The following is a 14,633-nucleotide window of genomic DNA, read 5'->3' on the forward strand; positions in this document are numbered from 1 at the left end:
TGTAGGGGGTTGAAACAAATAGAAAATTAAATTAGGACACAAATACTATGAAATAGAGAAAAAACCAGGAGAGAAACTCAGGAGATGAAAATTACAATTCTTTTTGAGGATTTGATGAATGGGATCATGAGAAGATATTCTGATTTAAAAAAAAAACTGGGAGGGATAATCTTTAAATTGACCCTTAAATGAACATAGATACCAAAGTCAGTCCAAGTATTTTGTTTTTGTTTTTGTTTTTTTTCCCATGGTTTATTTCTTTTTAAATTTCCATCTCCTCCCCTCCCCTCCGCCCTTACCCCCCCTCTCTCCCTCTCCAGGCCAAGGAGCCATCAGGGTTCCCTACTCTATGTTAAGACCAAGGTCCTCCCAACTCCCCCCAGGTTCAAGTACCAGAAGAACTAGCTTTGTTATTTAAGTAAATCCCTAGCTGATCATACTCTTTTTAATTTTGATTCTTCCTAATACATTCTTCATCTGATAGCAAGTATTTGTAGTTATTCAAGCCTTAGTAATATCAGAGCTAAGAATCTACATGCCCAGAAAAAAAAACCAATTTGCCTTGCTAGCAAACTATCTCATTGATTCAAGTAATGATTTATGTAATATATGCTTTGATCTCGGCACTTGGTTGTGTTTAAGGTAATACAATACAAACTAAGTTTCTGCCTATATGCAGAAATAGTAGATGAATAAAGAATCACTGGTAAAAACATGAATAAATAATAATTCCAGTAGGAGACATGGAACTTAGATGTATGGATGGTGGACTCTAAACAGCTGCTTGGTTTCACAATTTCCAGGTTTATCTTCGCTGACAGTAACCACATGGTCTCTGGATAATCATCCAAAGGCCCCATTCCTTTACTCACCTATCACAGGGACTATATTTGAGCAGCAGGAGCCTGAGTTCCTCATTAGAAACACCAAGGGTGAAGCCAAGTAAGTCCTTTGTATTATACCAGCGCTCAGGAAAAAGTTGTGTAGCAGCCATAACAGCATAGATTAAGGTCTGCAAACTCTCCAGTATTACATGTTATAAACAATACATAAACCAATTGATAAGAGCAGCTCAGTTCTTCAATTTTGGAAGTAATTTTAACTCTTTCTTTTGTTGACACATATACAAATGCATGCACTCACAAACAAATGTGCAGGGGGGTAGGTAGATAATGATGATGATGATAGATAGATGATAGATAGATAGATAGATAGATAAATAGATAGATAGATAGATAGATGATAGATGATAGATAGATAGATGATAGATAGATAGATAGATAGATAGATAGATAGATAGATAGATAGATAGATAGACAGACAGACAGACAGATAGATGAGTGTATAAATTTGTTCAGCTCTCAAATACAATGTCCAACATAGAAGGAGCTTCATGGGTTTTTAGAGTGACAGAACAAAGGAAGTTAAAAGTCAATTCATTTTGAAAACACACTGGTGAAAACATAAGTGGGCAGTTTCATCAGAAAGGGGAATCTCATCTGTAGACTTCAGATGGTGTCTGATAATATTCTTAGCTCTTCCATCGGTAGAGAACGAGGTTTGAAGTTATGCATTCCAAAGTGTCTTATCAATTTATAGGCATGATGCAGAGGAGAGTGAGGGATAGATCTTCAGGGGCTAAATATATGTCAATCAGATCACATTACATCAAGGCTTATATCCGTTGATCAGCTATCCAGACAGCTTCTTTTAAGGATTCCCAACACTTCTAAGGAGCATTTTTTGAGTGAGCACTGTTATGGGCAAACAAATTATTTTAAAAATTAGTTAATATTTCTTACTCATTTCTCTTTTAGGGAATATGATGGTATACTTAGACCCAGAGCACACTGGCACTGAGGCAACCGAGTTTTTTCTTCTGGGACTAAGCACCCGACCAGAACTGCAGCCAATTCTTTTCGTGGTGTTTCTCATGATTTACCTTATCACACTCACCGGGTTCATTGGCATGATCTTACTAATCAGGTTCACTCCACGGCTGCAAACCCCCATGTATTTTTTCCTGAAACACTTGGTATGTGTGGATATTTTTTATTCCACCAATGTCTCTCCTCAGATGCTTGTCAATTTTCTATCTGAGAAGAAAAGCATTTCTTACACTGGGTGTCTGGCTCAATGTTTTGTTTTTGTAACTTTGCTCCTAACTGAATATTACATGCTTGGTGCCATGGCCTATGACAGGTACATGGCGATTAGCAACCTACTACATTATAACACAAAAATGTCCCGACCAGTATGCATTTGCCTGGTCACTTTCCCCTACTTCTGGGGTTCTATGGTGGGCACAATGCAGGTGATATTAACCTCACGTCTATCCTTTTGTGGACCAAACACCATCAACCATTTCTACTGTGCTGACCCTCCGCTCTTGATGCTAACATGTTCTGACACTTACATCAAGCTAACTGCCCTGTTTGTGTCAGCTGGGATTAATCTCACAGGTTCTCTCCTCATCATTCTCCTCTCCTACATTTTTATCTTTGTCACCATCATGAGGATCCATTCCAGTGAAGGGCAACAAAAGGCTTTCTCCACCTGTGGCTCACACCTGACAGCCATCATTATGTTTTATGGGTCCCTCTTCTGCATGTACCTGAGACCAGCAAATGAGAGGTCTGTTGAGCAAGGCAAAATTGTGGCAGTGTTTTGTATTTTTGTGTGTCCCATGGTGAATCCATTTATATACAGACTGAGGAACAAGGATGTGAAACAAGCTCTGAAAAGAGTGTTTGTAAGAAAACTTCGCAAAGGGGAGAAAAGTTAAATGCACCTCCAATTTTAATAGAAGTTATGGATTTGAGAAGGAAGGGAGGAGAAGGAGAGGTGGAAATTATGCAAATGCAATACTCATGCATAAAAGCCCCCCCACCAATTTTAAATTAAAGAATTTTTTTTTTTACCAATTCTCTGATTTGATTTAGCTGAATGTAGTTCTTTGGAATGACCAGAAAAGAGTGCATAACTTGGGATAAAGTGAGAATATAATTGAAATTATAGATTGAAACGTTGTTGGAAGAGCTGATTGATAGGAAATGCAATCCCAGACAACATCCTTCAAGATTGAACAATATCCTGAGTTTAGCTTTGCTTGATAACATCTCTCTGTTTCACCAGCATATAGGTTCTTCCTTCCACTTTGCAAATATGTTGTTTGACACCATTTTTGATCCAAGAGGAGTTGCAATGTATCTCCTGAATTTTAAAAACATGATTTCTATTCAGGTGAATATACCACACATTTTAGCATATAAATTCTTTTTAATATGTATGTAACATTTTCTCAACTTCACGAAGACTTCTATAAATACAAGTTTCTCCTTCTAACCAGTTACCAAGCAAATTATCTGCAAAAGTAAATGACAGTCTTAAGTAGTATTCCCTGGTGCTGATGAGAGGCAGAAGAGAACTTACCAGCGAGCATTAGCCATAAGTGTCAATAGTAGTCACTTTCTGGAAGATAATTCCCTCCCGAATAAGTCAACATGGATTTTAAAATATCCGAAGTATTTGATTATTTGATAATGATTTTTATTTTTTAGGTAGCATGCACATGGATTTTATTTTTCCTCTGTTTTACTTTTATTTAAGATATATTTTGATTCCTCTGATTCGTGGCTCTATTTTTATGCAAATACCAACTGTTTTTATTGCTATACCTGTATAGCAGAGCTTGAAGTCAGGGATGGTGATACCTCCAGAAGTTTTGTTATTGTACAGGATTGTTTTAGCTGTGCTAGGTTTTTTTTTTTTTTTTTGTATTTCCATGTAAAGTTGAGTGTTATTCTTTTGAGCTCTGTAAAGAATTGTGTTGGGATTTGAAGGGAATTGCACTGAATCTGTAGTTAGCTTTTGGTAAGATTGTCATTTTTTTACTATGCTAATCCTATTGATCCATGAGAATGAAAGATTTTTCCATTTTCTAATCTCTTCACCAATTTGTTTCTTTAAACACTTAAAAATTCTTGTCATTTGGGCCATTAACGATCAGAATTGAGACTTTATCTTAATTGATTTTTCTTTTGATGGTTATGAAATATCTTCCATTTTTCAAGAACCTCTGGCTTTTAGTGTTTCCATTGAGAAATTGGGTGTTATTCTGATACATCTGCCTTTATATGTTACTTGGTCTTTTTCCTTTGGAGCTCTTAATATTCTTTCTTTATTCTATATGCCTTGTAATTTGATTGTCATGTGGTGAGGGGACTTTTTTTTGTTCAGCCTATTTGGTGTTCTAAAAGCTTCTGTACCTTTATAGGCATGTTTTTCTTAAGGTTGGGTAAGTTTTCTTCTATGATTTTATTGAATATATTGTCTGTACCTTTGAGCTGGAATTCTTCTCATTCTTTGATCCCTATTATTCTTAGGTTTGGTCTTTTCATAGTGCTCCAGATTTCCTTGATGTTTTGAGTTAGAAATTTATGGGTTTTAACATTTTGATTGATGAATCCATTTTATCTATTGTATCTTCAATACCTGAGATCCTTCCTTCTCTTGTATTTTGTTGGTGATTCTTGCATCTGTAGTTCCTGTTCATTTCCCCAGATTTTCCATTTCCAAATTTCCCTCGATTTGTGCTTTCTTTATTGTTTATATTTCAATTTTCAAGTATTGAACCATTTCCTTCACACTTTTGATTGTTTTTTTTTCTTGACTTTCCTTGGTTAAGGGTTTATTGATTTCTTTTAGTTTTTTTGTCTTTCTCTCAACTTCTTTAAAGTTTTCATTTCCTTTTTAAGAGCCTCTATCATCATCATACAGAATTTTAAGTTCGTTTTTGTTTGCTTCAGCTGCATTGACATGATTAGGTTTTGCTGTTGTAGCATCACCGGGTTTTGATGGTACCATATTGCCCTTTCGGTTTTTTAATGTATAACTACACCAGCATTTATTCAACTTTTCCTCCAACTACTGTGGCTTGTGCCTGTACCTGTTCTACCAATGTTGTGGTTTGCATCTGTTTCTATGTAGTCTGCTGTTTTTCCAACTGGTGTGGTTTTCACCTGTGCCTATGAACTTTGCTGGTGTTTCAAGAAGGCTGGCTACAGGGGGCATGTTCAGATGCTTGGAGTTGGGCCTTTGGAGTGGGTCTTGGTGGGATAGCATCCAGTGGATAGCAGGAGGGGGGACATCTGGAGACAAGTATCTCATCCAGTTGCAGGTTGGTGGGTACTGCAGCAGAGCAGTGGACTTCCACCAGATGTGGGAGCAGGATCCAGCCGCTTTGCTGGTATTGTGATGTGAGGGAACAGTGCATGGGATATGCCCTGGGGTCTGCACTTTGGGGCAGTCTAGCTGAAAGACCAGTACCTCACTTGTTTTCCCAACTGATGTGGTTGTCACATGTGCCTATGTGGTCTGCTGGGGTTGCAGTTGAGGGCTGGCCACAGGGAAGATGTTCAGGTGCTTGGGGTGGGACTTGGTGGTACAGAGTTCCGTGGGTGGCGGGGAAGGGGGAACATCCTGGAGGCAGGTATCTCCTACTTGCAGCATGGTGGGGACTGCACAAGAGCCCAGATTACCATTTTAAATCAGACTATGTTGTAATACTACTGACAAGTCACATGTCTCCTTAAATATAAATATTACATTTTACCCCTCCTTTTTAAAGTTCTGAAAGAGAAATTTGTCAGAATTTTAGATTTTTTTCCATGAACCAAGACTCCAAAGTGGTCAAGCTTTATAAAAACTATAGAAGATTTATTTCCTGCAAAAATCTATTGTACATTTTGCAGCAGGATTCCGTTAGATTTTCTGTATTTATATTTAAGTGAAAACATTAAGGAATCAAATATAAGGCAATATAATAGAAGTTAACTATACATGTTGGAAAACCTAGATGTCCAATAATGAAGGGGTTAAGACGAATGGAGGATATAGCTTTTTACCTTGATGTTTCTGTGACTGAATCTATCACTAAAACTTCTTAGTACTACAACACCTTGTCTAAAAAGTAAGATTCCATTGACTTTGGCTCCATTATATTTATATATTTACCAAATAATAATAATCAAAGATAATGAGGCCATGAATTTGAGAGGGAGTCAAGTACATGACTTGGAAGGGGTTGGAGAGAGGAATGAAAGGGGAAAGGATATAATTATATTTTCACTAAAATTAAAAGTTATCACAAATATTAAGATTTCACTTGTAATAGTAAATCTCAAGAAAAATAAGATTTCACTCACTCCTACAGAAATATTTTCACCAAAGTATCCTTAGGTACACAGAAGTCAATAGATACACCATATTGCTCCAAATTATCAAATTTTAAATATAAGTGATTGTACTGAGAAATATGTAGACTATACGGCTAAATGAGTCTGATTAATAGTCTTAGCAATATATAAAAAGATGGTCATTCAATATAGTATTTTCTGGCTTAGAGAAGATATCTAGATGAATGAGTTTTGAATGCTATATTTTAAGAAAACAAACAAAAGTCATAGGACAAAGATCCATATCTTTAATGTTAACAAAAATGCTCAATTAATTATCTGGATATCCAGCCAAATTTTTTACCCTAGACATTGTATTAGAAGTGATCTTATGAATCAAACATTATGAAATCTTTTTGGCATATACCTTTAACCACATTATTCAAAGAAGATCGACTGTAAGAGTTACACGGATCATAAATTTGTGATCTTATATACCTACATGAACGCAAGACATTGTATGGAATCATTGAACACTAACTGAAGCCTTTTTGGAGTTTTTCTCCTAAAGAGGGTATTTTTTAATGCCAGTATCACAGATTTGAACAACTATTCTCCCTAAAAAAATTAATTTCAAGAATAAATAAGGAAAATTGATGTATGACAGTTCAGGTTGCACACAGATATGACACTGAGACACATGGGTTGCATATAATGACATGGCTTTAAGGGTGATTTCAACTAAAAACATGCATAAATTGACGTTTATTGAAAGAGTTTTCCTTTAATAACTTGTTTCATGGCATTAATGACATCCTTGTTCCGTAAGCTATAGATCAAGGGGTTCAACATTGGGCTTAAAAAAGTGTAAAACACAGCAATTACTTTGGACTCTTCTACAGACCTCTTTGATGGGGGTCTCAAGTACATGCAGAAAAGGGTTCCATAAAATATGGTGACTGTTGTCATGTGGGAACCACAGGTGGAAAAGGCTTTTTGTCTTCCTTCAGCAGAACGGATCCTCAAGATGGCTGCAAAAATGTAAAGGTAAGACAAAAGAATGATACTGAGAGAACTTGAAAGAGTAAAGCCGGCAACCACGAACATGGCCATCTTTTTGACATGGGTGTCAGAGCAAGCCAGCATGATGAGAGGAGGGTCTGCACAGTAGAAGTGGTTGATTACACGGGAGCCACAGAAAGACAGGTGGAAAGTGAGCAGAGTCTGAGAGAGCCCATTCAGGAAGCCAAACACATAAGGAAATGCGACGAGAGACACGCAAACATTCTTGGACATCCTGGTACTGTAATGCAGAGGGCTGCAAATGGCCACATAGCGGTCCAGTGCCATGGAAGCAAGGATATAAAATTCAGTGATCACCAGAGCAATGAAGAGAAGACACTGTGTGAAGCACCCAGTATAGGAGATTGTCTTCTGGTCTGAGACGAAACCACGCAGCATGTTGGGAGTAACATTGGAAGAGTAGCAAATGTCTACAAAGGAGAGGTGCCCAAGGAAGAAGTACATGGGCGTTTGCAGGTGGGAATTGGTCCTGATCAGCACAATCATGGACAGGTTTCCTGCCAGTGTGACGACAAAGATGAGCAGAAACACTGTGAAGAGGATCCTGCCCAGCACCGGGCTGTCTGTGAGTCCCACAAGAATGAAATCCATCTCTGCAGTAGTACGGTTTAGGGAGGTCATTTTCTTACACTTGCAAGCTGAAAGTGGCAAGAAATATGAGCAGGACTTCTTTTTTGTACCGCCCATCAGCTTCACTTATTTCTTGAAGTTCTTATTTTCATCAATTACATTTCTCAGTATACACACCCACCTTTTCAGTGTTTATTCTTAATTCTGCATCTTTCTGTCATGGCTCCATTTCATTTTATCTGTATCTACTTCCCTCTCTCTTTTTCTCTGTCTCTCTCTCTCCCTCTCTCTCTCTCCCTAGTTAACACACAGACAACATGCTTACATGAAATTTGATTTATTTCTTTCATACTTCCTTCCTTACATATATGTATCGTCTTGTATTTTTGCGTACATCTGTGTTTTGAAAGTCCCTATTAAGCCAGGTGCTGGTGGCACATACCTTTAATCCCAACATTCAGGACGATGTTAACCTCTGTCAGTTTGAAACCAGCATCATCTACAAGAGCAGGTTCTAGGACAGGCTCCAAAGTTACAGAGATACCCTGTCTCAAAAAACCAAAAGGAAAAGAAAAAGAAAAAATAGAAAGTGCTTACTTTTATTATATTTTCCAAGCTTTTTGGGAAAAAAACTAAATAAATAAAACCAAATGAGCAAAATAAGAAAGAGTTAGTTACTCCTATCATGCAAATTGACCAGTCATATATCTTGCATTTCCAACTTTTCTCAACAGTGATAATCTCTCATTTCAGATACAAAATAAAACTGCTTCATTTCCCCTATAACCCCTGATATTGCATCTAACCTTAGTTATCTAGACAGAGCTTAACATATAAATTTTGTCTTTTAATATGTAACAATGATTCATAATCAAAAATTAGACTTTCTCTTGACAAGTCACACATTTATTCATGTGTGCATGCAAATAGCATTATAGGATTTCATAAAGTAAACCAACTTCCCATTTCTACAGCACTCATTACACTGTAGATATTAATCATAGCAAAACTAGGCAAATAAAATGATCCATTTTGCGATGGTAGAAAGTCTTTTCCTAAAAAGGTAGCATTTACACTGTCAATAAAAAAAATATACTTATCTTAGAACTAGTGTAGATTTTTGGTTCTTATTTGATTTTGATTCTTATTACTAAATCATTCATGCAAATATTAGCTTATGGAACCATAGATGTTTTAACAATGGCCTCTCTCTCATCGTGTGTGAGTGACTGAATAAAAAAAGATCACAAAGCTTGGTCGTCAAGCACCACCCACTCAGACAGGCATGTGCTTGTTCTCCAACTGTATATTTGAAATACATGCAAATTATGTGGATTCTCCAATGACACAAAAATATCAAAATATTATTAGAATGGCCAATTTTCAAAATAAATATGTTCTCAAAAGGGACAAGGCAACATGCAAACATTCACAACAGTTTTACTTACCAAATGCAGAAAGAAACTAACTGTGGACAAGTATGTACCATGTATTATAGAAACAAGGTAGAGAGATTTATAATGTATTGATTTGAAATAGCCTCGTGGGTTTCAAAAATAATTCTAAGGATCCAATTAATATATTCTTTGATTCTCAGGGGTAGAACACTAATTTGATGTTTTGAGGAACTGATTTTCCTTTGAGGCCAAAATTTCAGCTGAATCTCTGTGTACACAGGTTGCCATACTGTGCTTAAAATCTCAGCATGGCTAGAAAAGTATACTGTCATCATTATTAACCTTTTAGCTAGGATCAAGTGAAGTATCTCTTATCAGCTTAAACCTGTTACATCCTTAATATGAGGAAAATATATTAAATGCATTTTTGGAATTTTGTGCCATCACACCCATATGTCAATCTGATATTGCAGCACTGCCTCAGACAATTCCCAAAAAGAACTAAAAATAAGTAAGTTGTGAGCTAGAAATTCCAATATGTAGGCAAATAACATAAGAATTTTATTTGTTTCTTTTTATCAAGTGTGGTCGAAGATTACTCGTTTATTTCTCGGCACCCCAGACCTTAAATAATGTAGAAACTGTATTAATTAAATCATTGCTTGGCCTGTTAGCTCTATCTCCTTATTAACTAGGTCTTACATCTTAAATTAAGCCATTTCACAAGATTAATGATTAATTAATTAAGGATTAATTAATATGGCAAGATTCCAGCACATCTGAATGCTGTGGGCAGCTACATGGCATCTCACTGACTCTGACTACTTTCTCCCAACAATGTTTAGTTTTGCCACCTAGTTCTATTCTTCCCTGACATAGGACAAAACAGCTTTTTTTTTTAATTCATTAACCAATGAAAGCAACACATATACCGATGGACTTCCCACAGCAAGTACACTAAGTATACAGCTGTTTCTTCTTATGAATACAGACTGAAGTAATGGGGAAGAAGTCCTGCTGTATGAGAGATGTAAAAAAAAATAGTTGAGAGGGGATTTCAGCAAATCAATTGAACTAGTACAAAAAAACTGATCAAGTATGGGGCGTTTTATAGATCAGGGCTTCAGGACTTAAACTTGTGGAGTTATGTTTTCAAGACACTAAGAAGCACAGGCTAGTCCTAAAAACACGATCATTTACAAATAACTTAAACTTGTAATTGAAGAGGACATTTAATAAAGATCCCAAGGTGTCCATTAGTGGGTTAAGGAGTAGGCAAATGTTTTCATTGGCACTTGTCTTTCAATGTACAGGTAAGTCCGACTCAAACCACTTGAATGTGTCAAAATATAGTGTGACAATAACAGGTGAGGCATCCTCAATTTCCATAGGCATCCAAGTAATTCGATGGCAAATTAGCATTCTTTTTTATTTCTAAATCAAATTTTTTTTTCATTGCAAGACTAGAGAATTTAGGACCTGCCTTGTGACTACTTTGTCAATCTGAGTATGAAAAACTTTCTCTCCTTCCATTACAATATGAGATAAAAAATTAGTATAAAATAGCATAACAGTTCTAGATTCCAGTCCCCTACTGGTGATATGGAGATTAGAGCCTATAATCCTTATCAAATCTCTCCAAGGTTCTACCTGAAATCTCAAACGACGGGGCTACCCAGGAAGAAGGTGACACAGAATGATCACAGAGGAGTTCTGCCTCACATAGAACTTGCAGCTGGGAGCTTTTACCACTCTGCGGTGTTCCCTTCCTCTCACTGATGTCCTGCTTATCTGCTTCACTGATTACTACTTGGCTGGTGTCTTCTTAGGTACTGTTGTGATTGGAATGTGATTGGCTCCCATAAACTCGCAGGGAATGGCACTGTTAGGAGGGGAAGTTTTATTGGAGTAGGTCTAGCCTTGTTGGAGGAAGCTTATCACTGTGCAGGTGGGCTTTGAGGTCTCCTTTGTTCATTTTGCTCAGTGTGACACGCAGACCACTTCGCATTGCCCAAAGGCAAAGATGTAGGACTCTCGGTTTCGTTTCCAGAGTTATGTCTGCCTGCACACCACCATGTCCCACCATGATGACAAAGCCTCTGAGAATATAAGACACCACAATTAAATGTTTTTTTTTCCTTTATGGGAGTTGCCATGGTCATGTGCTAGGCTTCCTGAGCCTCCTAATTCCCCAGGGAAAGGTGAGCGCATTATCCACCTGTTCCACAGCTCCACAACGCAGGACAATCAGACAAAATAGGGGTCGAGTCAAAGCAGGAACTCAGTTTATTACTGTGAGCATCAGCTTATATAACTTAAGTGACATCCTGTGATATGGGGCTACCTCCAGACAATGAGAAGCAGCCAAATGCCCCCTCTGGCTGGGGGAGCATCTACCTAGGTTTGCTGTCCCATCCTCACTCAAACTCAAGACAGGCTTTTCTCTGTCCTATAAGCCCTGAGATAATTTTGGCCCAACAATCATGGTGTCTCTTCACAGCAATAGAACCATAACTTACTTCCTTGCTTAATAAAATGGAGGCTTATGGAGGAAGAAATCCAGTGTCAACCTCAACACACACACACATACACAGACACAGATTCTCTCTCTCTCTCTCTCTCTCTCTCTCTCTCTCTCTCTCTCTCTCTCTCTCTCTCTCTCTCTCTCTCTCTCTGTCTCTCTCTGTCTCTGTCTCTCTCTCTCTCTCACACACACACACACACACAGAGAGAGAGACACTCATAAACAGAACTGCATGAAATAAATCCATTATCAATAAACTCTGAGTCCCCAAAAATGGAATTAGTGTCACATTAATTAAAGAAATAAAAGTTTAGGTTGGGATAGATAGTTAATATTCTATTAAAGGAAGATTTAATGTCATTCTGTTAAAGAGAAGTTACAGAAACAAGTTGAGTACAGAGTAGAACAGTAGTCTCAAGACTTAATTTTAATTCATTAATTTCATTTCAACAAAATTAATTGATTTTTGTATTCATTTTTAATAAAATGACAGATTTTATTATGAAATTTAACAAGTGAGTCAGATTTGAATTCACGACTCCATGTTCCCTGTATCTTCCATCCTGCCTGTTGTATGAGTCTGAATCTGTGTCCGACTGAAAGCTGACTTGTGACTGCGTCCGTGGTTTGAGGGTTTCTGTGTGTCTGTTTCTAACAGAAGGGCTTTGCTCTATTGTTATCAAACAGCACAGAAGGCATCACATGGGAAAGGAATACTATCCTTTACAAAAATTTTTAATAGAATTTTACTAGCTACCACTGATCTCCACTGACCCAAAACAAAACAAAACAAAAAAAAAAAAACACAAAAAACAAAACAAAAAAAAAAGTACTAGAAAGAACATCATTATCAACCCATACCCTTAACTGTTGCTTTCAGTCTTTGGGGTAGATTTTTAAAAGTTTTCTTTCAACCTTTGTATTTGATGCTTTCAGAAAATGTTACCCATGCACTGATCTTGGTCAAGGGCACAGAAGTATACATAATTTAAGAATTCAGCTATGCATTAGCTTAGGTTATAGAAACTAATTACATGGGAAATTCAAGGCAACTAAGTGTTACCTTTATGTCATTTCTTTAAAAGTAGGCAAAAATAAAACAGCCTGAGTAGACAGTACAATAGGAATCTTAAGTCTTAAGTGACCTCAAAGTACGTTATTAACTCTGGCTGTGATGTTCAGCAATACTTCCATCCTCTTAGGATAAGAGACATTTTCTTGCAGGAAGAACACTGTACACATAACAAACAAATCTTTTTTTAAAAAAAGGTGCATTTTTGGAGTACTACATCACTACATAAAGGGATTCCCAATCATGCATATAAATACAGATTATTGTTGATTATTGCTGTAGAAGCTGATTATATTCTTTTTTATTGGTTTTTCGAACAGGGTTTCTCTGTAGCTTAGGAGCCTGTCCTAGAACTAGCTCTTGTAGACGAGGCCGGCCTCGAACTCAGAGATCTGCCTGCCTCTGCCTCCTAAGTGCTGGGATTAAAGGTGTATGCCACCATCACCCGGCAGAACTTAGATATTTCTTTTAAAAATCACAGATACCATAACCATAATTAAAATTTCACTTACATCCGTAAATGCAGCGTTTAACCTTATAAGTCCATCATCCTTGACATTCCATCCAGCATCCTGGTGGGTTGAGAATTTATATGTCCCAAAGTTAGGATAACAGAAGGAGAATGAGAAAATAAATGGTTTTTATTTAAGCTATGGACTCTGGTAAGCCCATTAATTTCTGTGCCAAAGACTCCACATTTCATAAACAGATATAATAACTCCCTCATTATTTCATTAACAAGGTACAAGTCAGTCATACAAAAATGAGAATAAATAGACTGAAGGATAAAAACCATATGATCATCTCATTAGATGCAGAAAAAGCATTTGACAAAATTCAACATCCCTTTATGATAAAGGTCTTGGAGAGATTAGGGGGTCAGGGTCATTCCTAAATATAATAAAGGCTATTTACAGCAAGCCAACAGCTAACATCAAATTAAACGGAGAGAAACTCAAGGCCATTCCACTAAATTCAGGAACACGACAAGGCTGTCTACTCTCTCCTTATCTCTTCAATATAGTGCTTGAAGTTCTAGCAATAGCAATAAGACAACACAAGGGGATCAAGGGGATTCGAATTGGAAAGGAAGAAGTTAAACTTTCGTTATTTGCAGATGATATGATAGTGTACATAAGCGACCCGAAAAACTCCACCAAAGAACTCCTACAGCTGATAAACTCCAAAAGAGAGAGAATATTCGATTTAGCAAAATCAGAAATGAAAAGGCAGACATGTTAGAAATTCATACTTCAAAAATCTGTACTTCTTTAATCCCAGCACTCGGGAGGCAGAGGCAGGCGGATCTCTGTGAGTTCGAGGCCAGCCTGGTCTACAAGAGCTAGTTCCAGGCCAGGCTCTAAAAAAGCTGCAGAGAAACCCTGTCTCGAAAAACCAAAAAAAAAAAAAAAAAATCTGTACTCCACAAAATTGGAAAATTTTTAAAAATTGGAAAATTTAAAGGAAATGAACAATTTTCTGGTAAATATCACTTACCAAATTTAAATCAAGACCAAATAAACAAAGTACATTGACGTATGACCGCAAAGAAAACAGAAAGTCATCAAAAATCTCCCAACCAAAATTATTTTCTATTTACTTTATGTCATTTGATTGCTGAGTAAGGAATCAAAGCAATCATTTTGTGGTGTTCTTTATATTAGAAAAAAGTCACCATTGTAAAAAAAAAAACAGTAAAATCATTTATTTTTTTTGAAATCTTCTATAGGTTGCAGCATGTCATACTTCACAGGGTATGATTTTACCTTTTTTTTTTTTCTTTAGGACAGTTGGTTAGAAACTAAATTTCA

General features: G+C 36.9%; 2 protein-coding genes and 1 pseudogene across 2 annotated transcripts; 2 read left to right on the forward strand and 1 right to left on the reverse strand.

The window, feature by feature from the left end:
* The first annotated feature begins 1,822 nt into the window (after window positions 1-1,822).
* LOC119818810 (olfactory receptor 5M11-like) lies at window positions 1,823-2,785 on the forward strand. Its single transcript, XM_038336583.1, has one exon. The coding sequence runs from the start codon at window positions 1,823-1,825 to the stop codon at window positions 2,783-2,785; it is 963 nt and encodes a 320-aa protein (XP_038192511.1).
* A 4,156-nt stretch (window positions 2,786-6,941) lies between these two features.
* On the reverse strand, window positions 6,942-7,880 carry LOC119818821 (olfactory receptor 5M10-like). Its single transcript, XM_038336610.1, has one exon. The coding sequence runs from the start codon at window positions 7,878-7,880 to the stop codon at window positions 6,942-6,944; it is 939 nt and encodes a 312-aa protein (XP_038192538.1).
* Window positions 7,881-9,556: 1,676 nt separating this feature from the next.
* On the forward strand, window positions 9,557-9,720 carry LOC119820174 (annotated as a pseudogene).
* The last annotated feature ends 4,913 nt before the right edge of the window (window positions 9,721-14,633 follow it).

Source organism: Arvicola amphibius, chromosome 7 (genome assembly GCF_903992535.2).
Source record: "Arvicola amphibius chromosome 7, mArvAmp1.2, whole genome shotgun sequence".
In the NCBI taxonomy this organism is placed as follows: Eukaryota; Metazoa; Chordata; class Mammalia; order Rodentia; family Cricetidae; genus Arvicola; species Arvicola amphibius.